General features: G+C 40.7%; 2 protein-coding genes and 1 pseudogene across 2 annotated transcripts; 1 reads left to right on the top strand and 2 right to left on the bottom strand.

The window, feature by feature from the left end:
• Positions 1–8,511: 8,511 nt before the first annotated feature.
• LOC139112750 (uncharacterized) lies at positions 8,512–12,839 on the top strand (annotated as a pseudogene).
• A 597-nt stretch (positions 12,840–13,436) lies between these two features.
• Positions 13,437–13,973, bottom strand: LOC139110139 (uncharacterized). The gene is made up of 2 exons (XM_070669729.1): positions 13,751–13,973; positions 13,437–13,681 (listed from the first exon to the last, which is right to left on the bottom strand). Exons 1-2 carry the CDS (start codon positions 13,971–13,973, stop codon positions 13,437–13,439), a joined length of 468 nt encoding a protein of 155 aa, XP_070525830.1.
• A 6,875-nt stretch (positions 13,974–20,848) lies between these two features.
• Positions 20,849–22,051, bottom strand: LOC139110146 (uncharacterized). Its single transcript, XM_070669742.1, has 3 exons — positions 21,616–22,051; positions 21,217–21,513; positions 20,849–21,093 (listed from the first exon to the last, which is right to left on the bottom strand). Exons 1-3 carry the CDS (start codon positions 22,049–22,051, stop codon positions 20,849–20,851), a joined length of 978 nt encoding a protein of 325 aa, XP_070525843.1.
• Between the last annotated feature and the right edge of the window lie 1,431 nt (positions 22,052–23,482).

Consider the following 23,482-nt stretch of genomic DNA (forward strand, 5'->3'; position numbering starts at 1 on the left):
AACAAAAAAATAAAAAAGATTATTAATTAGTATGCTTGTGGTTATAGTCCGTACCAGAATTACTAAAAAATATTCATACAAAAAAAATTGACAGCATTTTGAAAATTAAGTTTCGATTTTTACGATTTTTTTTTCAATTCAAAAGGTTGTAAATAATATTATTTTAATAGATATTAACTTGATCGTAGTAGGGACGATAGCCACAAATGTGCTGAATATGTATGTAAAATTTCAGATCGATCGATCAAGCGGTTTTCGAGAAATCATGGCAACCAGTTCGGAAAACATGGTTTCGAGAAAAATGCGTTTAAAGTTTTACGGACTAAATTCATAGACAAAAATGCTACTTACCATCAATCAGCTATTTTCGGGCCGTACAAATAACCTTCCTCCTGCTCGTAAAAGCTGTTAAAAGTCAATTTTTCTTCTCTGCGATGAATTTTTCTTTCAAATTCTGCCAATCGTTGCTCCGCGCGAGTTATGCGATGTCGGTTTCTGAGCGTTGCGTAAGTTTCAGCGTGGTGTCCGACTTTTACGCCCATCACATTAAATATTTTTAAAATTGGCATACACCCAAAATTCAAAATTGACACCCAAAAGTCGAAAAATTAAAACAATTCGGCGGTTTATTTCAATTGTCAATTAACGGCAATGAATCAATGTTTTGATCGATAGTACACACATAAAGAACCTTGTTCTACCAGTTGCTTACATAAGTATAAAACTAAACCGAAATATAATACAACAATAAGCGGCGGGTACGTCACGCATTACAAGGGTCACGGAGATGTGTGCTCCGGGCGCTTCGTTTTGCGCCGCGCCGCAAGGCCAGACGAGGGAATGTTTCGGCGTGCATAGAAGAGCCCCCAAGCTTCGGATCGATAAATCCTTTTGCGTATATATTCTCTAAACTATATACTTGCAAAATATGCAAAAAAAATTGATTTTTTTGACCCGCTAAACTAGAAACCCCCCTTAAATTAGTTTACTTTAATATATTTTATAATTGTACTTAACCAAATAGCTGGGTATGTCAGGTTAATATAATTTTCAACGCGATCCTCGTATAAATTTTGTCTTGATATCTTGGTACTGTTATATCCCGAGCCCTTGGCAACAGAAACTCGGGAATAACGTTGGAATGTCGCACGCGCGCGATTATTTAGCTTGATCGGCAGAATACCGCCGATCAAGGTAACCCGGCATTTCCGGCCGGGGCGCGACAATTCGAGGACAGTCGCAGTTGCCACCCGCATTTCTGCTGATTGCTATGATTTTTGACATAGCAACAGCAGGGCATATATAGGGGCAGCCGCGGCTCGGACGGCAGTCGCTATTAGAAGTCGTAATTAAGTTGTAACACGGTAATTTCCGGTTCGGAGAGCTCGTCGGAAGCCAGGGCACGAGTATAAAGAAAACCGAGACTTGGGTTAATCGAAAAATAAAGAATTTATTAACTAAAGAAGGAAAGAAATATTTAGTTGAAATCATACACTTAATCTATGAAAAGAAAGATATTTACAGAAATGAACTTAAGAATAAACTGTCACGAAAACGGCTATCTGCCGTGAGCTGGATTCCCAGAGATTGTTAGTGCGGGTCGCTTTTGGTCTTATCCTAGGTAACAGACCGCGTCGGTTATACAGGACTCCGAGGATTACAGGGCGGGCCGCTCGGGCCGTGTCGGGCGCACGGGCTTCGCGTTCGCGAGCCGGCGGCGCGGAATACAAACCAGGCCGTGAGGGCCGTGTCGGACGCACAGGTTTCGCGTTCGCAAGTCGGCGGCGCGGATTACAAACCAGGCCGTGAGGGCCGTGTCGGACGCACAGGTTTCGCGTTCGCGAGTCGGCGGCGCGGATCACAAACCAGGCCGTGAGGGCCGTGTCGGACGCACAGGTTTCGCGTTCGCGAGTCGGCGGCGCGGATTACAAACCAGGCCGTGAGGGCCGTGTCGGACGCACAGGTTTCGCGTTCGCAAGTCGGCGGCGCCGCGACTTAATTCGATCGTGCGTCGGAATACCAGGGCCGTGTTGGCGCGGGGATGCGAGAGAGAGTCGGGAGCGCCCGACTCTCGGAGATGTCGGTGTCGAGGATGGCCGGGAGCGCCCGGTCAAAGGAAGGCTCGGGAGCGCCCGAGTCTCGGAGATGTCGGTGTCGAGGACGGCCGGGAGCGCCCGGTCGAAGGAAGGCTCGGGAGCGCCCGAGTCTCGGAGATGTCGGTGTCGAGGACGGCCGGGAGCGCCCGGTCGAAGGAAGGCTCGGGAGCACCCGAGTCTCGGAGATGTCGGTGTCGAGGACGGCCGGGAGCGCCCGGTCGGAGGAAGGCTCGGGAGCGCCCGAGTCTCGGAGATGTCGGTGTCGAGGATGGCCGGGAGCGCCCGGTCAAAGGAAGGCTCGGGAGCGCCCGAGTCTCGGAGATGTCGGTGTCGAGGATGGCCGGGAGCGCCCGGTCAAAGGAAGGCTCGGGAGCGCCCGAGTCTCGGAGATGTCGGTGTCGAGGATGGCCGGGAGCGCCTGGTCGAAGGAAGGCTCGGGAGCGCCCGAGTCTCGGAGGTGCCGGTGTCGAGGACGGCCGGGAGCGCCCGGTCGAAGGAAGGCTCGGGAGCGCCCGAGTCGTCAAGAGCGAAGTCGGTTTCAGAGGCCGGGTGAGCCCGGTCGAGGAAGTCTTGGGAGCGCCCAAGACCTGGAGGATCGGATGCTGGGGTGCTCCCCAGCGCGGAATAAGGTGCCTCGTCTGCGCTCGAGGCAGCTTATATACCCGTGTGCCCGGGAGTGGGGGCCCCCACTCCCGAACGGTCGGGTGGCGGTGCGCGGTGTGGGCGGTTGGGCGGCCCATGTTGATCGTTGCGAAGGGTCCGTGCTACTCGCCGCGGGCGGCTGGTCGGCCCGTGCTTAATTTAATTTACTTATGGACGGGACCGCGCGATTACTAGGGCGAACAGTGGTGGTCGCGGCGCGGGGTCTGAAGTGTTCGTCGTGGCTTTCAGCCACAAAGTGAATCGCGTGAAGTTGCCGGCTGTAAGTTACAAGAAGGGAATAAAAGGAAGTAAAACAGTTTAATAAAAAGGGGTCTTTATTTCGGCTCCCTGTTCCTGCCCAGTATACATACATCTTTCCGGAGAACGGACCCCACAGCACCTTCACGGTGCAACAGTACGAACGTTCCACAGTTTTATATATTATGTATCCTTACAGCCTCGCTGCTTTTATACTTACATCTTTTGCATAGTTTGCATTTTTTTAACACGTGCCAACCAAACACTTGTATTCTTTTATAAGACAATCTTATTAATGATATCTTTAACTTTGTGATATACATTTAAACTCGTGGCTGGTGATTTTTGTATAATTTGTGCTTTTGACACGTGTTAACTATACACTTGAGTTTTTTTTATAAATGATGCAATAACCTTGTTACTGATATCTCTAACTTTCGTGATATGTATACATTTCAACGCGTAACTGGTGATCACATTGCAAAAGTTTTGCATTCTTTTAAATTTTATATGGTTACTTGATATACGTTTAAAAAACATACGGCGAGATGACCATATCACAAGTTCGCATCTTTAATTTTTATAATAAAGTATCTCATGACAAAAGATATGTATAACTTTCATAAAAATGCTTGATATACATTTCTACACGTGTTTTGTCGATTTAGTCATGTTCGCAAGTAATGCATCATTGTGTTGAAAATGCATTCGTTTTCGCATGAGCATTTTTATGAATCGTGATTATGCAACGAGCTCGTAGCTGCCAGTTGTGAACAAAACGAGTCGCGCGATGGATAAGTGCAATTCGTGTTATATCCCGAGCCCTTAGCAACAGAGGCTCGGGAATAACGTTGGAATGTCGCACGCGCGCGACCGTTTAGCTTGATCGGCAGAATACCGCCGATCAAGGTAACCCGGCATTTCCGGCCGGGACGCGACGTTCGAGGACGGTCGCGGTTGCCACCCGCGATTCCGCTGATTACTATGAATTTTAGCATAGCAACAGTAGGAGATATATAGGGGCAGCCGCGGCCCAGACAGTCAGTCGCAGCCAAGATTTACGCGTAGAATTTATAATAAAATAGTTAGTGCGAAGTGGCCATCTGTAAGAAAAAGGAAAATAAAAGAAAACTCAAGATATCATAGGACGACTTTTATTCACGACATTAACCAAGTTCCTCCGGAGAACGAACCCCACGGCACCCTCACGGTGCAACATTCGGTTATCCGCCATATCTTTAATTGTGAAATAGACGCGAAAAACGCATTTAGTACGGATGGTTTTTGGTGCAACGCGCATAAAAAGAACAATATTGCACTGTTAAACGTTTACCAGGGTGACCGTTTGCACGATTACGTGCGAAAAAAAATAGACGAGGTGGTGATTGATAGGACCCCGAGAGTTGGCGACGACGGGGCCTACATCATCGACAAACGCCTACATCTGTGCGGTCACACGAGACGTTTCGCATTTATTGACGACGACCTGCCATCCGTTAAAAGAAAGCGGCCTAATTAATTGGTAAATAAATTTTTATAAGAATTGTAAGTATTTATACAATCATTTATTATTATTATTTTTATTTTTTTTCAGCGTATTTTGACAGACCATGGGACGTATGAGATGAACACATCCCACCAAGTTCGGGTTCGAATTCCGAGACATGGAATAAAAGTACATATTTTTTATATTTTTAACATTTGTATAACAAACAAAATTTTTTTATAATAATACCATTTTTTTCTTTCTTAGAGCGCAGTCGTATTCGTGATTCCGCACGATGGTCGGGCTGCTTACGTGCGACAATCGGCAAGCAGTTTGGACACACTGATAGCTGAGACAGCAGCGGATATTGCTGCGATATCCGAAGAAGACGACGGAAGTTTATAATTTAGTGGTGTGCATGCGTGTGTATGGATTAAAAAATTTTTTTTTTCAATTTTTGTATGTTTTTTTAAAAAATGTTATGTGTATGATTTTTTATTTAATTTTTTTCAGTTTTTTTAAATTTTCTGTATGTATGTATGTCTTTTATTTTAAGTTTTTAGATTAAAAAAAATTTTTATTTTAATTTTTGCGTTTCTAAAAATTGTATTATGTATTATGCATTTTTTTATTTTAAGTTTTTTATGTTTTTTTAATTATGCATATGATTTTTTATTTTAATAATATATGTTTTTTTTTATTTTAAGTTATGTATGTATGTGTGATTTTTCGCATTAAAAAAAATTTTAATAAATAAATTTTTTATTTTTTTTTTTCGTCTCTCCCTTAGAAAAATTCCCTCTCTCACGCTCCTCTTATTATAAGTTAGTGACGATGGTATTGATACCATTAATAAAAAACTATATTTTTCACACCTGCGAACAATGATCGGTATATATGTATATAATGCGTAAAAAAATGATTGATACATACGATGCGTAAAGATAGTCGATAAGAGAAATTTTTTGCTGACACGTAAGTTCTAATTCTTGGTGGCAATGAGCGAAGCGCGGGGACGTGGGAAGGATCTACGGTGAGAGAGCTTGTAACGACCCTGCTTTCGCGTATACCGAATCGTCGGCTCGATGCGGGACGCGCCCGTGCGCTCGTCGGTATTCCGGGATTCGAATAGATAGGGTCCGTAAATGCAGCGAGACTGGTATTTTACATGTAAAAACAAAGGTTTATTAACTGAATAAGAATATAACGCGTATTTACAATATGTACACGGAGCGTGAAACGGCCGCGCGAGCGGCGATCGAGGTTCGACAATAGCGAGCGAAGCACGCGGTGTCGGCGTGTCCGCGACGCGCGAACGGTTCCTACGGCCACGTGCCGTTCGGCGGCACGTGCGAATGCGGTATGCTGACGCGGGAATAGATCGCGGATGTATGCGTATTTTCGCCGAAACCCGTAGGTCTTTCGCGGTATCGCTTGGCGGTTTCGCGGAGACAGGAGGTGAAGCACCGGCTTGGTGTCGCGTACTCGAGAGCACTCGAGCGAGACAGAGATCTCTCTACCCCGTGGTCGGCGACGGTGCGATAGGAACTGTTAATTCGTGTTCGGCGATTCCACGCGCCCGGTGGTCGAGGTCCGAGATGACTCGGAGGAGACAGAGTTCGCTCTACCCCTCGAGCTGACCGTGCCGGTGCGTTGGAAGTCGTGAGCACAAGGTTAGGAACGAGCCCCAGGATCACCTGGTGGAGACAGAGAGCGCTCAACCCCTGGATCGGCTCTAGGATGTCGGAGATGCTGCTCGCAAGCGAGCGGATCGAGGACGGTCCCGCTGAGCTCCGGCATCGCGGTTTTATACAAAAAAACGAGGGCGCCGGGCTTGCGGGGTTCAGCGGGGTTACGGATGATCCTGCCGTGGCGCCGAGGATCTTGTTACGGCGCGATCGCGAAACGGTGGTCCTCGCCGTCGTTGGCGCGTTCGGTGGCGTTCGGCGGAATTCGGCTAAGCCCGTGCGGGGACTTAGCCGCGAGACGATAGCGTAGCGCGTGCTATCGCCTATTCAACGTATATATAATATAAGTTTGGGGCGCACCGCGCCCCGGGTCCCCGCCAGCGGAGTTTTGCCGACGGCCGGCCGTTGTTCTGGCCGGAACGGTGCGTGTCCTGGGTGCACCGTTACAAGCTGCATGGAGAGGAAAGTCATTGACGTGGCGACATAAAAGAGAAAAAAAAGGAGAGAGGTGAATTAATCATATTCACAATCCCTCGTCTCTACGCTATTGAAATTTCCCCTTCCCGCGCTCCTCTCGTCGTAGATTCTTCTTCCGTTTCCGCGCCCCGCTCATTGCCCCATGGATTAGAACCCGTGTTTATTCCCTACTGGAGCGAGGTGACAGAGACGATTTGCGATGAAGCTTGCTCTTCCAGCTTCGATGTTGAGGGTGAGGGTGAATTAGCTAGGCGTGGTTGTTGAACCTTGGAGAAAAGTTTTATGCACGGTTGAGTGATGCCGGCGTCCACAAGAGATGCAGTTTCTTTTGGAGGGGCACTGATTGACGACATGTTTGCCGAAGCAGTAATGCATAACCTGTTTTAAGTGGCATAATCCCGACAAGCTGCGGGGCTCTTTCTGGAGAATTCACTCCATGCCAAGATATAATGGTCTCTCTTGCATAGAAAGCATGAGGAGGGCTTACTTCCAGGATTAATTGTTGCAGCTTGCGTGACCAAAGCTCGCGTTTGCTCTGACGTAGTTGACGCCTTTGCAGTGGCCTCACGCCCGGTAAGATACAATGCTTCAAGGGCCCGCAGACGATTTTCAAGGAATGATTTTAATTCTTTGAAGGTGGGCGGATCTGAAGAACCGCCTATTGCAGTTTCCCACTCGCGGTGTGAACGGAAATCCAGAAATTCGATTATCAAGTGTATAAAGAGGTTGTTTTCGGTTATAGAGCGACGAATTCTCTCCATTGTTCCGGCAGTTTGTAGCACGTTGTGAAAGAGTCGTCTCAAATCTTGGACGGACTCCGTCCGCATTTTAGGCAGTGAGGTGAAGGTCGTAAAACAAGAGCGTACTAGCAAACGCTAATTAGCGTAATATTCCTTTAGCATTGTCCACACCCGATCGTAATTGTCAGCCGTAGTAGGAATATTTTTTACGAGTTATTCGGCTTCACCCTTGAAGCAGCAGCGTAGTTAATGGAGCTTTTCAACTTCCATTAGTGTAGGATCGCGGGCAATCATTGACTGGAAAAGATCCTTAAAGGCCGGCCTTCAAATTTTGCCGAACAAGTTGGCAGCTGTATGCGTGGCAGTTGATGTCGGGAACTTGTATCGCTCTTGCGCAGAGAGAGCTTGGATTTTTCCTCGGTTTTACGAAGCTCGTTGGCGAGGTCCATTAAAATTGCCCGTTGCGAGACATAAGAGTACTCGACTGTGCTGTAAGCATCAGCCTTGACATAATCATGCTCAACAAGCTCAGACCAAAAATTGGTTCGAAAGGCTTCATGACCCGCTTCAAACTTACTCCAGTAGTTGTCAAGAAGTGTTAAGCGAGTCTCGATAGCGCCGGGGGTAATTTTAGCGGCCCCCCATTTTTTCAAGTTTTCTACTGAGCGTGAAATACGCCCGTATAATTCCGTTTGGCTAAGGATGAGAGCGTCCTTATTTATTTTTATGTGAAAGATGCACAACACTGTAGAATACACAAGCTTGTGAAAGCAGATGACGCGTATCCGGCTCGAAGGACCAAAAAATGATTGCGAGAAAGTGCAGATTCAGAAAAAAAGAGTTCACAGGTTGCACACAACAATCACATACTTTATTTAATTGATTATTCTGTATAATTGCCACTGCTGGGCGCGAAAATTATGCTAAAACTTAATTGAAATGAAACAAAGGGCACTGCAGGCCGCGGTTTTTAAAGGCAAGAGATGCGCTTCTGGGCAAGTATGCAAGCATCTGACTCGAGAGACATTGTCTCAAAAGAAGCAAGCCTATTTTTCCGTTGGAATTAACAAAGAAGGTTTTTAGTTTTATTCGGGACTGGCCCATTGCGATCGAGATAAGGCACGAAGAATAAACGGAAGATTTTCAAGTGGCGTCATGTGGTAACTAAGAGAGTTTAAATATAACAATTGTAGACGCTTTGTCGATTTAGAGCGCAGGAGGATCGGTCGCTGGCGAAGTTCTAGAATTAATTTAACGGCTCTTCGTGATATTAGTTTGTAATTTATTTACACTATTTACAATTAATTTTAGAGTTTTCTTATGCGCCTTGCGGCGCCGGGTTTCTTCCATACAAAAGAGGTGTTACAGTCTTTCACGATACGTTATGTGGGGAGCCGTCAGGGTGACGCGAATCGGCCCCCACTTTTCATCGCCGAAATACTTTATCGGTTCTTCGTCTTCTTCTTCCGCGGAGGACTCCAAAGTAGCCCAGGAATCGGTTTGCACCTCTTTTTCGTTTATCCCCGGAGCGTGGTCGAAGAGATGCTTCTCTGTTTGCGTAGCCACGCTCTCGCTCAGGCTCGTTATGTACTTCGGCGGAAGTTTTGGCCAACTCGGTGAGGTATCTCGCCAAATCCTTTGGTCCTGCGGTCCTTTTAAGTATGTCTTCGGCGGCCTCGTTAGTCTCGGCGGATCCATATCTATCTTATGTAGTACCCACGGTCTTAATACAAAGCCGGTGATATACTTCGGTTTAGGCGACGATGTTGGTTATGTGGTAACTCCTCGTAGAATCCCTGTAGTTCCCGGCGGAAAAACTATTTCCTTTTGGATCGTCGGCAGGTTATTGTTCACGTCCAAGTCCGGCTTTTCGCTTCCCTCTGAGCTTGGTGGTACGAACTTAGGCGTCTTTGGTGAACGACGGCCTCGGCGAATCCGTTTAGGTGCCATCCGACTCTAGAATTCTCTCATCTTACTTTTTCTTCGCTAATGTGCGTCTAGGCAGTCACCAAAAGCGTACGTTATCAAAAGGTGACAAATTCGCTTTTTCGTGCTTTTCCTGCCGATCCTGGGCCTTTTTATATTCCTCTTTGTTCTTTTTTGTTCACGAGTTATTAATTATTTATATGCGGCGTCTAGTGGTTGTTTATATCACTATTATACTGTCGCGTTACCGCGGCATACACAGCTGTATGCCGGGATGCGTTTTCCGTTCGCCGCGTTGCCGTTCTCCTGGCGCTTGCTTATGCGTTATTTTTTGTGCCGGCTTTTTGGCCGCCACAACAATCTTCAATTGAGACAAAACCTTTCAAATTGCTGGACCGGCGTCGTCCAGGCGGCATAGGATATGCATATTGCCATGCCAGAGTAGCGTTATTCTGACAATTTTATACAGTAGTTGTATAAAAAATGAGTAATTACAAAATTATGTATTACGCCGCGGGGATGTTGACGCGGTCGTGGCTGGTTAAAATAGAACGAAAAGGCGGATGGTAGTTCCTTCGTACGAACCGATCACGCAAAGACACACGAGAAGCACGTGGCCGGTAAATGAGATTCGCACTGAGTTCTTTGATGAGTTTTTGCAAGAGTTTTACTAAAGTTGAGATCTGTCCGTCTGATTATATTTAAGAGTCCGCAATGAGTTTAAACTGAACGCACAATTATATTAATTATGAGGCCAAAACGCTGCAAAGTCTGGTTAGCTACTGAGCACGAGGTTCAACACGCCTTTTTTTTTTTTTTTTTTAACGTCTGGAAAATTCACTTACGAACACCCTTCCTTGGGTTGAAGGGTGATGCCGGACTCAGGCTCTTGCCTCTACCGACTAAAAACCAGACGACAGTCAACATTGTGTAACTAATCCTAACACGGGTGGCATAAATACATTTCAAAGCCGCGAGTAGGGACTACGTTAGATTAGGTTCCTTGTTAGCTATAAGCTGTCGAATTCTGATTGACATAATGTCTCCTCCTTTTGCAGATTTGTTGAGAGCCTACATCCCAAGAGTCCTCAATGCAGTTCCTAGAAGCTCAGCAGCATATAACCCGGAAATCCTTACCTAAAAGGAGTTATTGGAGATCCAGGCAACATGCAACTAAAGCAGGTAAGATCCTCTTTGTAGCTCTGACAAGAGCTTTTCTTTCATTGTGTTTCTGCAAATTGCAGATTAGTCTTCTATTGTAAATATATGTATTGCCATACTATATTTTCTCTGTGGTAAGTTACCCATTCCTGAGCATACTCCTATTAAGGGGGTATTCTAGTGTAGAATTTTGAAAAAATCAAAAATTTTTTTTTTGATATTTCGAAAGTGTAGACATTCAAGAATATGCCATTAAAAGGATTTTTCAAAATTCCTATTATTTAATAAGTTATAGCTGTTTTTGTGACGTTGCATCGGTTCCGGTCTTATTTGCATTAGTGAACAAAAGACGGTAAGCGTTTCCGGATCGTTACGGATTAATAACTCTCTTAAAATCTTTATTGTATAGTATTTCTCTAAAATTTATATTTAATTGAAAGCCATAGAAACGAGTTTTGCTGGAATATTCTCCTTTTAGTTTTATTTTAAGTTAGTTTTGAGCCAACCTTCGTACTAAGTGGACGTGCTAAACCTTGACAACGTGTTCAAAATTTTTCAAGCGAAAATTATTTCGTAAATTGTGAATTGTGAATTTATTTATAGTGTCATGGATAAGAAATTTTCAAAATTTAGTTCTTCACGGCCATGCAGATCAAAAAAGAGAAAATTTTCCGGTAATCAATTTACTGCAGAAACAGAAACCAGTTTCACTAGTGCATCTGCAGCAAAATTCAAACATTTGCAGGATGAGGAAGTTATTATTAATAACAATTACGGTTATTGTATTTTAGAATTTTCTTCTGTTTTTACCACGCTTTCAACATTGATCTTGTGTTCAACATGTAAGAAAGAAATAAAATTTAGTCGTGCAGCTGCTCGTGGATTAGGGTTCAAAATTGTTTTACAATGTGAGTGTGAGCAAGATATATTCAATCATCGCCCTTTATAAATAAAGCATTCGAAGTAAATCGTAGAATTGTAGCAGCTATGAGATTGCTAGGAGTTGGAAGAGAAGGTATAAACATATTTTGTAGTATAATGGACATTTGTCAAGGCTTGACCATTGGTACATATTACAGTTGCCTTGACAATTTATATACGGCCGCTTCAGCGGTTTACGATCTAGTTATTTCAAAAGCCGTAAGAGAAGAAAAGGAATTAATAGAAGAGTCTGATCCTCACGCTAATCCTAATCATTTGACTGTTTCGGGCGATGGCACGTGGAAAAAACGAGGCTTCAATTCTCTCTTTGGTGTTACTACGCTCGTCGGCAAGTACAGTAAAAAAGTTGTTGATACGGTAGTAAAATCAAGTTTTTGTCAAGGGTGTAATCTATGGAAACACAAAAAAAATAATGACATCGAAACTTATCAAGATTGGTACGAAGATGAAAAAGTCTGTACTATAAATCATAAAGGAAGCGCCGGAAAAATGGAGGTTGACGCGGTTATTGAAATGTTTAGGAGGTCAGAAATCAAGCATAATGCCAAATATGTCCGATATATCGGAGATGGTGATTCAAAAACTTTCAAAGGCATTCTTGATATAAACCCCTACGATGATAACCCAATAGTAGAAAAAAAGGAGTGTGTTGGGCATGTTCAAAAACGCATGGGTTCACGGTTACGTAAAGCAAAAAAAGAGAATAAAGGTATTGGTGGCAGAGGCGCTGATAAACTCACTGATAAGCTAATCAATGAATTGTCTTTATATTATGGTTTGGCCATTCGTCGCAATCCAAATTCTGTTGAAGACATGAAGAGAGATGTGTGGGCAACTTATTATCATAAAATTTCAACCAACGAAAATCCTCAACACATGAATTGTTCGCCTAGTTGGTGCAAGTATCTAAAGGCAATAAAAGACGGCACTATTGATGAATTTGATCACGAAAATCCTCCTCTAAGTGACAACGTTTTACAAGTAATAAAATCAATCTACGAAAGTTTATCAGCTGATAGTTTATTGGAACGATGTTTGGGTTCTGAAACCCAAAATAATAACGAATCTTTAAACTCGTTAATATGGACGTTTACTCCGAAGCACATTCACGCTGAACCAAAGACAGTTGAAATTGCCATTTTCTTCGCAGTTAGTATTTTTAATGAAGGTTTTATACCCATATTAAAAATGTTAGAAGTTATGGGAATCACGATTGGCCCAGATGCTAATGCTTTTGTAGCGCAATGAAACGATGCGCGTATCGAGCGCTCGGAACTCCGGACTTCAGAAGCTTCAAAAGAGGGTAGAACTACTCGTCTTCACCAGAGAACATCAGAAAATGAGGATTTTGAAGTAGAGGAAGGTTTCCTATATGAAGCAGGTATTGCCGATTAAGAATATATAAGGATTCTGTACCATTATATAAAGAAAATTGCCGAAAACTTGTCTCAAAACTTCGAACGCGTTTTTCTCGAAACTACTTTTTTTGAGCTGGCGATAACGATATCTCGAGTTCTAATTAACCGATTTACTTCAAATTTGGAGAGGATGTTCTTTATACATCCCTTTCTAACTTGGACCTTGCCCAAAGCTATAACTTTTCATTTTATATTTTTAAAAAATTCGAAAGTGTTAAAAAAATATTAAAAAAAAAAATTTTTTTTTCAAACAGCTGCTATTTTATGAAAGAAATTTTTTTTTACTTGTTCAAAGGTCATGTGATAGCGACATCTATAATAATGAAAAATCCGTCTGTTTTTTATTTTTCAGATTACCAGAAGGGTTGAAATCATTTACGCCAAAGCACCCTCTTTTTTTTAGACCCCTCACTTTGACTGTTTATAATTTTGTGAATTTTAATTTTTTTTTTGGTTAATTTTTTTATGTAATAATAAAACATCAATAAACAAAAGATAAAAAAATGGATAGTAAAAATATTTTTTGTTTCCTTTGTACAGCGCTTCAAAAACCGAGCAAAATTCATGCCTCTACACTAGAATACTCCCTTAAAGAGACTAGTCTAGTCTTTGCGCCAATGCGCTAGAGTTCGCCTCTTTTTGGGAGCCTTTCCTGACCGGAATGTTCTTTGGTCCTCTCTGTTTTTTTCGTGTTCCTCTTTGGTTTTCATGGTAGTTCTGCAGAACTCATAAAAGATTCTACGTGTTTCGTCGTTGTTGATGATAGCAGAAATAATTTCGTTAAGACAGAAATTATGTCCAACTTTGTTCCTAAGCTCGTTTCTGTTAGAGGCAAACGCTCTACATTCTTGAAAAGTATGGTCTGCGGTATCCCTTGCAGCCCCACACTCCTAGCATCAGGGAGTATCCTCCTTACCGATTCTGTTTAAGAATTCTCCGAACACTCCGTGTCTCGACAAAATTTGAGATGTATAGAAATCTGGAGATCCTTCTTCCTCCAGTAGTTCCAACCAATCCTCAAAATGTGGTAAAATAGCCGATACAATCCTATGACCTCCACCAGACACAGAGCAGGCCCTTAATTGATGCTTCCACTTCTCTTTTGCTGAACCTAGTTCTTGTTTTTTTATCCTGGTCATAGTTGCAGGATCAGGGATTGTTCCTCTGTTAATCAAATTTTTTCTTAATTCATATCGCCGTGCGAGTGATCTTGCTTCGATCGGTATTGGAGTCAGTCCTGCCAGTAGCGATACTGCATCCGTTGCCGTGGTTCGGTATAGCCTTTCAACCCTAACTGCGATTCTTCTTTCAAAGTTTCTCAATAAGATTACCGCCTTTTTATTTTTATGAAGATCTGCCGCTTAGATAGGGGCTCCGTAAAAAACAATAAATCGTACCGCGTTGGTGTAAAGTTTGCGAATATTCCACTTAGGGCCTTCCAGATTGGGCATTAGGTGTCCAAGAGTAATGGTCGCTTTAATGGCTCTCGGTACCACATTGTTAAAGTAGTTTGTGAAAGACCAGGTTTCATCAATAATCAATCCTAGGTATTTGATACAGAATTTTGTTTGTATAAACACATTTCCTATCCTTATATTCATTATAGGTGCTGGACCGGCCCTTTTAATCCTAAAGAACATCGCCTCTGTTTTTTGCGCAGCAACCTTGAGGCCGATTTTCGCAATGTTATTAAGAACTGCGTAGATGGCTAATTTTTCTCTACCTTTAACTTCTTGGTACGAGTTTCCTCGTGACAAGATAAGAGTGTATCTGCATAGCAGATAATTTTACTGCCTGCAGGTATTGCCGTTCTGAGAATACTATCAAATGCTAGAATCCAAAGTGTTGGTCCTAGAACCGATCATTGTGGCACTCCGCACTCCACTGTTTGTGTTACAATTTTATTCTGCCTGTCTGGGTAATGTAGTAGCCTGTTTTTAAAGTAATCTGTAATTATATAACGAATATATTCCGAAACACTGAAAACCTCCAGCGCCCTCAAAATGACCGCCCAAGGTAGTGTGTTGAAGGCATTAAAAATGTCCAAAGATGTTGCCATTGCTATTTTGTTCTCCTGAGTAGCTTCGTCCGTATATGCTTTCACAGCTGCGATTGCATCTATTGTGGAATAATTCTGCAGAAATCTGAATTGATTCTTATGTAAACCACGGTCTAGTAATTTTCCTATCTCATTAATGAGGCAGATTGGCCTGTACGACGAAGGCTCACCCGGTGGTTTATTTGGTTTTAAGATGAGTACCAAATTTACAAGCTGGTCCTCCAAGTTTATGTCTATAAAGTTTCTTGGCATCCTTACATACAGGGCAACAAAATACATTAGTACAGTTGACTGCCCTATGGCCCTCCTTTCTGCACCGGAAGCAACAACGACTTCGGTCAGTCGTTGCGGAGAATTTTTCTCGTACGTGGCCTTTTTGCAAGCATCAAAAACATTGAAGTGATCTCTCAGGTAAGATTTCGATCCTAGCCGAGATCCAGTTGACTCGAAGAGTTTTGTTTTCAACAAGCTTTCTTGCCACTGCAAGAGGACATTTAACCACTGTTATGAATAAACCATTGTAGGACATCCTCAGTTTTCCAACTGTGAATCGGTCTCTTTGGGTGCCTGTGCTTTTTTCAATAGCTTTAATGATATCCTCAGCTGTTGCTGCGTCATCAAGATCCCTGATCCTAAGGTTGGTTACCTTGGTTGGGCAGCTAATTCTCACTTGTGGTTTGTCCTTCAATGCCACCGCCATTTCCCTGGCAAGTTTTTGTGCCTTGTATTCATTGTTTTCGCCAGTAATTTCATAGATTACGGATCCCGTTAATCCTCTTTTTGAACGTATTTGGGTGATCCCCAATTTGTCAATATCTATTTTTTCTTTCGCAATCTTAAGTATCTCTTGATACTTATTGTCTCCGCAGGTAATTGTTACCGCCGCAGTTTTAGGGGGTTTCTTTATGGTCAGCTTTTTAGGTGCAACCGTATTTTGGTTGCTGTTCACTTTGGTTGCTACCGCTTTTATTATGGCAGTAGTGTCGCTTCTTGTGTTTTCGGAGTCCTTCTTTTTCTTGGCCTTTCTTTCTAATACTTTCGTCAATTTTTGTGAAGTCACTTCTGCTTGTCTTAATTAGATTAGGAGCCGTATTATTCTCAGCTCCTTGTGATTTTCCTTTCTATGGTTTACAAGGGGATTATCAAGCCGCGCCCCACGGGATTTTGTTAAAAAAAATATATGTTGTTTGGCATCCTTCCCCGATATACGCGGTACAATAAGTCTTGCCAATGCCCATTAGTTTACAAGAAAAAAATTATTAAAATATTGCGCGTGTGTAATCTACCGAGACGATAAACCTAATTTCCAACTGTTAACGTGGTCGTGCGTTGAAGGCGCGTGGCTAGAACGCTGGAGGTCTCGAGTTCGAGACCAGCTTTTTTGGATTTTTTTTTTTTTTTTTTTTTTTAATATATGTAATTAAAACGTCGCAACAAATATTTTATTTAAATAAATTAATTTGTAGTATTTAATAAAAAAAAAATTATTATATACTTATATGTTTAATCATACTTTTAATTCATGAAAAATAAAATACTTTATATTACAATATATTATACTTTATTAAAATAATATGTATATAAATATTAATCGCTGTGTGTGTGTGTGTGTGTGTCGACTATTTCAGTACATGTATCGCTTGGTGTACATACTTGTGGGTGATATATATCGTAAAAACATTTAAAACATAAAACAATATTACACCACGAACATTTTATAAATACTGCTTTTTTGCACGCACATGGTTTATTTAACGAGACTACGGAGAAGCAAACTTCATTTACATTTAAAAAGATCGGTTTTTCTGGTAGTGAAATTAATTTTGATGCGTACCACGCATATTTTATCATCGAAGTAAATATTGGTGCGCTTAACAGATAATGCACAAAAGAATAAATTTTTAGTGCATCTTCTCTAGTAGAAATTTCACGCTTTTCTTTTAACAAAATTGTAGCATTCTGTAAACGTTTAATAATATTCTTTACTTGACGATAAAAATGTACGTCGCACGGTTGACAAATAGGAGTACATTTCAGCGGAATTATTTTCGATGTACAAGTTGTTTTTCCCATTTCGTCAACAAAAATTTCATTATAAACCGTCATATCTGTTTGCCCTCCCCAAAAATCAATAATAAAGAGAAATTTATTATGTTCAACATATGGTAGATAAACATGTTTTAAAAAATCTTCTGTATAAATTTCTTTTGTAAGCTTTCCCGATTTTGAGCAATTTTCATATATATTTTTAAATTTAATGGACCAAATTTCCCTGTGGGTTCTTGCATACATAAAAATACTTGCGGTAAAAGTTTCCCGGATGCTGTTAATGAGTATTGCGCCGTATATGAATGTGTCATTCGATTAAAATGACTTCTTTTGACCAAAATAGTCTTTCTTCTTCCTCCATTTTGTCAGATTTCTCCTGCACCCTAGATGACATGGGAAATGCTGAATCAAGTAGGCGACTTTTCTCGTCCTCAATTAGCATTGCCTTTTCCAGTTCTGATAGATTTGAGTTTAAAGCAATTCTTGCCGTCCTTTTACGTTTTCTTTTCACACTACCCTCCTCCCCGGATTGGGTTGTGCCATCGGATTGTGTGTCCCCTGGTGTGTTTAATCCAGGGGATTCCTTTTCGATTGGTGTTAACTTGAGCACAAGTTTCTTGCCTCCATGTTTTTTAGTTAATTTATTATCCTGTTTCTTCGCAGATGCTACTTCATCAGATGCCCCTGCGGAGCAGACACCTGACGGCCCGGCGTTGGATGACGACAAAGAGAGAGCCGGGACCGTACCCTTTCCCCGCCGGTCACTGGGTGTCCAAACACTCTGCGGCAGTATGTTTTCTTCTAGCATCTGTTCTTCCATATTTGTTTTTTTAGTTGGTTTGTTCGGGTTTTCCTTCCCTAGGCCAGTTGGGGTCTTATCTTTATTGAGCCCGGCCCGCCCGTAAAGCCAAATGCTGTTTCCCGAAAATATAAAACCTCTTAAGTCTTCCTGTTTTTATATCAGTAGGGAATAAACACGGGTTCTAACCCAGGAGCGTTGAGGGAGGCGAGGGGACGGGGGAAAAAATCCGCGATGAGAAGAGCGCGGGTAGAGGTAGCCGTAGGTGGAAGAGACCGGGGGTATCTGTCACCCATTCATACCCCCTCCCCCAGGTCTCTTCCCACCTACGGCTACCTCTACCCGCGCTCCTCTCATCGCGGATTTTTTTCGCCGTTCCCTCGCCTCCCTCAACGCTCCTGAGTTAGAATCCGTGTTTATTCCCCCTCACAACATCCCGCGCTAGCAACAACCGTTAATATATTACAAATACAATAAAAACTTACGCAATTCGCTGTCCGCCAAAGCGAATTGTTTCACGTGGATGCACAAATTCATCCGCTTATCAAGTACATATCTGCACTCGTCACCCACGGGATTTTCAGGAACTGAACAAGGAGTTCTGTCAAATATTAATATTTCACCACGGCCGATTTTATCACATAAGAGATTGTTTAAATATAAGCTAAATTGAGCTATACAGTTATTTTGGTGTGTACCACACCACACACCGCCTGCACTGAATGGGGTACGATCCCCCAACTCGCGACGCGCGAGAATGTGTACTAACGACGAGCACTTTTTATCCATTTAATTTTTTAATATATGTGTTGCACTTGAAAAAATCAGGATACGACTGACAGGCTACAGCTACGAGCTCACTGCAGACAGTCAGAAAGTAAAAACGAAAGCATTTTTTTATCAACAGCAGTCCCGAAGGTGTGACATATACTCATGCGAATCTTTTTACAGCGTTTAGCACGTTTAAAACTTAAGATGCATTCTTGCACATGATGTAAAATTATGAAATTATTTTATATTAATAATATAAATTTGCAAATATTTTTTTCTTATAAGCAATATATTTAATATAAACATTTTGAAATATAATATAAACATTTTAAAACATATACTCATGCGAATCTTTCTTTGAAAATAAGAGCATTACAGACTGTCAGAAAGAAAACGAAAGCATTTTTTTATCATCTACTATTTTAAGGTGTGTGACATATACCCGTGCGAATCACTTTAGAAAAAAATGCTGTCAAATCGACACGTGTTAAAAAATGCATCAATATGCAAAAATGTATATATAAAGAGAGGCTGTGAGATGAAAATCTATTCAGTTGTAAAACATTGTAGTTTTGGGAATCATTAACCGTAAAATTTTTTGTTAAAAAGAAAATGAGTGATTCATTTTACAGTGATTATCTAGAAAATCACATTAATGTAATATATCCAGCCATTGGGGTAAGTATTATCACGTAAAAATACAAATTATTTTAATGAAAAAAAAATTTATCTTAATACTTTTTCAGCGCATATACGTAGACAGCGAGCCATTTGATGAGGTACAAATTAGACACGTTCTAAAAATAAAAATTCCGCACATACATCCCGTAAGTCATCTTTACACAAAAATATATTTGAATAATAAAAGAATATAGAAATAAAAATAATTTAATTTTTTTAATTTTTAGGAATGGATTGATCCAGAAGAAATTTACATAAAAGGGTTTATAAATATTAAAAAAAAAAAATCAATTAGAAACGAACGCCATCGAGATAGAGAATACAATATATATATATGGATGGGCCCACATGAAGGTGGTGATGTCTTCGGGCTGCGCCACATGTTTAATATGGAGGAAGACATCGCCTTTGCGCCGGAAAGTTGGAATTAGGTAAAAATAAATATATATATTCTTAATATATATTATAATTGTATTTTTTTAATTTATAATTATATATTTCAGCCCCAAAACTTGATTTAAATTAAATTAAGATTAAGATTAAGATTAAGATTAAGATTAAGATTAAGATTAAGATTAAGATTAAGATTAAAAGTATATATGTTTTAAATATTTTAATTATTATATATATTTTATATATTTTATATATTTGTTAAAAATAAAAAACATAATTTTTTTACATAAAAAATAATTTTTATTTTAATCTTCACAACTCTTCCTGATGCTACGACCACTAATTGAATATTTTAAGGTGCTACACTTCGTCACCATCCGCTAACATAAATTTGTTTATTAAAATTTTTACAACTCCTTTTGATGTTCCAGTTAAATATTTTTAAATACATTTTTGTAAAGCGCAATGCGTAAGATGATTATTAATAGGATCTAAAATATTTTGTAAGATTCGGCATCTTCATTATCTGCGTCTAAGGTTTCAATGATGCGGTCTTCTCTAACATCACCGTCGAGCATATCAGCCATGTACGTTTCTCATATCCTTTGATATAAGATGCCACACTTCATCGCCATCCCCGTTAACATAAATTTTTTTAAATCTTTATAATTTCTTTTGACGCTGCGACCACCAGTTGAATATTTTAAATACATTCTGTAAAGCGCAATGCGTAAGATGATTTCCACATCGCACAGTATTAATAGTATCTAAAATATTTAAAGATTCAATATCTTCATAATCAGCGTCTAAGGTTTCAATGATGTAATCTTCTCTAACATCGTCGTCGAGCATATCAGACAACCATGCACATTTCTCATATCCTTTGACATATATAAGACGTGACACTTCATCACCGTCTACACCTGTTACAGCTGTTGTAATTAATTGTTTCGCCATGTTGTATGGCACGGTTCCTTCTTCCCACGACAATGTATGATGATATTTTATTGTCCAAGAAATGCATGACTTTTCAGATTGCGCCAAAAAATTCCATGGCACTGGATTTTTAAAGATGTAATGAGTTAGAACAGTACCCTTTCTTAGCACTGCAACTTCTTTTACAATAAATCGCCGTCCAATATTAAAACCTTGAAGATCAACAAACGTTGGCACAATCATGATGAACGCGTGTTCGAAACAATAATGATGTGTAGATAAAATTGTTTCTTTATATATGATAAAAACTGCTGATATAGCAATTTTTATAAGACCTTGCGCACAACGTGAGACAGTGGACTACATTCAACTATGCGATCGTGTAAAATAAGACAATATGCGGTTGTATTTGCAGGAACATTTTCCTTGCAATCAAATTCTAATCGCACGTCTACAGTGGCGCTTTTGATTGACTTGTTCTGTCGAGAGCAATCGATAACAACAAATGGTCCATATGATAGAAATGCTGCTACATTGCAAAAAGCCTCATAAGAACTGTTGCTATAATAAGCTTTACGAAAACGTATATACATATCATAAAGAATGGCGTATCTTTTTTTGTCAAAATCTAAATTCAGATCATCATATGGATAATATTCAGAGTTGAGAAAAAGTTTCACATTCGTTAATTTACAATTATCAAAAATGGTTGATTTTTTAGACATAACGTTCTTGCGATCGGTTTGCAGAGCAAAGATAACGTATTGAGGCTTTTCAAGTTGCGTTGCAGCCTTGACGACCCAAGAATGTTTTGTAGTACTCTGCAAAAGAGGATATTCATACAAATCCCACGAGCGAAAAGTCATGCTTAAATATCGCCCGCTATCCAAAGTTCGCAGCATGGATAATTTATTGACCTCATTTAATATGACATGAGACATTCGCCACTGTATTTTATGCAATTCAATTTCTGGCTCTAATTTCGAATTTCCTATAATGGAATTATTATCATTGCGAGCGCGTATTAAAATTAATTCATGGCGAGCGTTGACAACCACTCGTTTATAATCTTCACAGAAACCTAACAATATACTGAGGGGTACACAAAAATTAAAGAATCTTTCTGACGTAGTTGATGTTTCACTCCATCCAGCATTTTGCAGCATCACAGCATTATCAGATGTTAGCGATATATAATTTTTAAGAGTGCTAGTTATTCCAACGTTTCTGTTGCGATCAATTTCTACACCATTGAGTTCATAACGGATTTCATCGAACATAAACGCCACACAATTATTTTCTAGCGCAGCTGTTAACTTATCGTCAGGTTTTTTTATTTTTATTTTTCTCACAATATAGAGAAAACTGTCACATGGCAAAGTATACAAATCCTGTTGTTGTATTGGTATCCGTATTTCATCACTATATCCAAACGTTGTGTTAGCATATGGGTTGTACGTATGAGTTTCAATTTTAACAATACTATTGTCAAAGATCGGCTTATCATCAATAATCAATATATCAGCCATTTTTAGATGTTGCACACACAATGAAACCCAATGATTTTAAAAATTCTACGTTTGATGTAGTAAGTTTTTTCTTCAATAATTGAACCCCTTTGGTGGAAGCTGTGTATTTAGTTTGTCTCACGTTCGACGTTTTATTCAAAACGAGCATCTCACACTAAAGTCGTCTCCGCACATGCAGTCTCACGGTAATTTCTTCGCCACGAAAATCAAGCAATCGTCCGTTCTGATCTACAATGCGAATCGTCAAATCAGTAACGCTTCGTACGACGACTGGAAGGTAAATGATCTGTGTTGGAGTTTCAGATATCTTATATCCGGGTGGAACCTTAGGTGAAAATTCATGTATTGTATGTACACGTTTTCCATTACTGTATGCACCCCCCGTTACACTGCATTCAATGCGAATAACATTTACATTGATAATTTGTATCGGTGCGTCCGATTCATGCCAACGTAACGGCTCGAGTATGCGATCTGATGAAAATCCTAACAACGATCCAATGTTGCATGGTTTGGTGAAATTTATTTGATAAATACACTTAATCTCGCTTTTCATCGTATTGTTATTAGCTTTAATCGTTAAAGGATAATCTTTTTCATCATTACCATATGAAATCGCGTTCTTTGCAACATCATTGATATGAAGCTCGTCGAGCGTACGTTTTAGATATTCGGCAATATCGCACAGTTCATACGAGCCGTCGGGAATGGTAATACTTTCTCCATCATTATCATCATCAGCATTATCGAAATAGAATGTATTATTTGATGAGTTTACATTAGGAATTGTAAAATACGTTTCAAAATCAGCCAGCCCGAGTTCATATTCTCCATCGCTTAAATCTATAGCGGGAAAGTAGCTCACCGCGAGGATACAACTTTTGCCCGATAACGTGAGCGTCAGCGACATGTTTGATACTGAGTTTACAGCGCATAATGTTTGTTCTTAAATTGTGCATCAATCGTCTGTAGAAACTGTAGACACAATTGCCCACAGTTGTTTTGATTATATCGTTGATATGGTAAGCGATTATACTCAATTTGTGTTGCGTCATTCCCCAGATATCGAGCAAGTTCTTGTGGCGGTCGAAGATTACCAAAACTATCAAAATACATAGCGCGATTTCCTCTTTTCGCATATGCCACCCAGTGGGTACCTAATCCTTCAACTTTATCTAAATTCACAATACCGCTCTCGTTTTGATGTATCCCCCTGTAATGTTCTACCATTAACGGATGATACAAATAATAACTCAAAGGACTCGTAAGTAATAAACAAAGAAATATATTTATTTCGGAATACAGATGTGACCGGGTCGGAGACGCTACCCATGAGCGACTGACTCCCCGAGAGGAATCAGGCCCCATGGCTCTCGGAGCATCCTTATCATTGTTGTGCCATTCAGCACAGACACTAAATACGATACATCG

This window comes from Cardiocondyla obscurior, linkage group LG02 (assembly GCF_019399895.1).
Source record: "Cardiocondyla obscurior isolate alpha-2009 linkage group LG02, Cobs3.1, whole genome shotgun sequence".
In the NCBI taxonomy this organism is placed as follows: Eukaryota; Metazoa; Arthropoda; class Insecta; order Hymenoptera; family Formicidae; genus Cardiocondyla; species Cardiocondyla obscurior.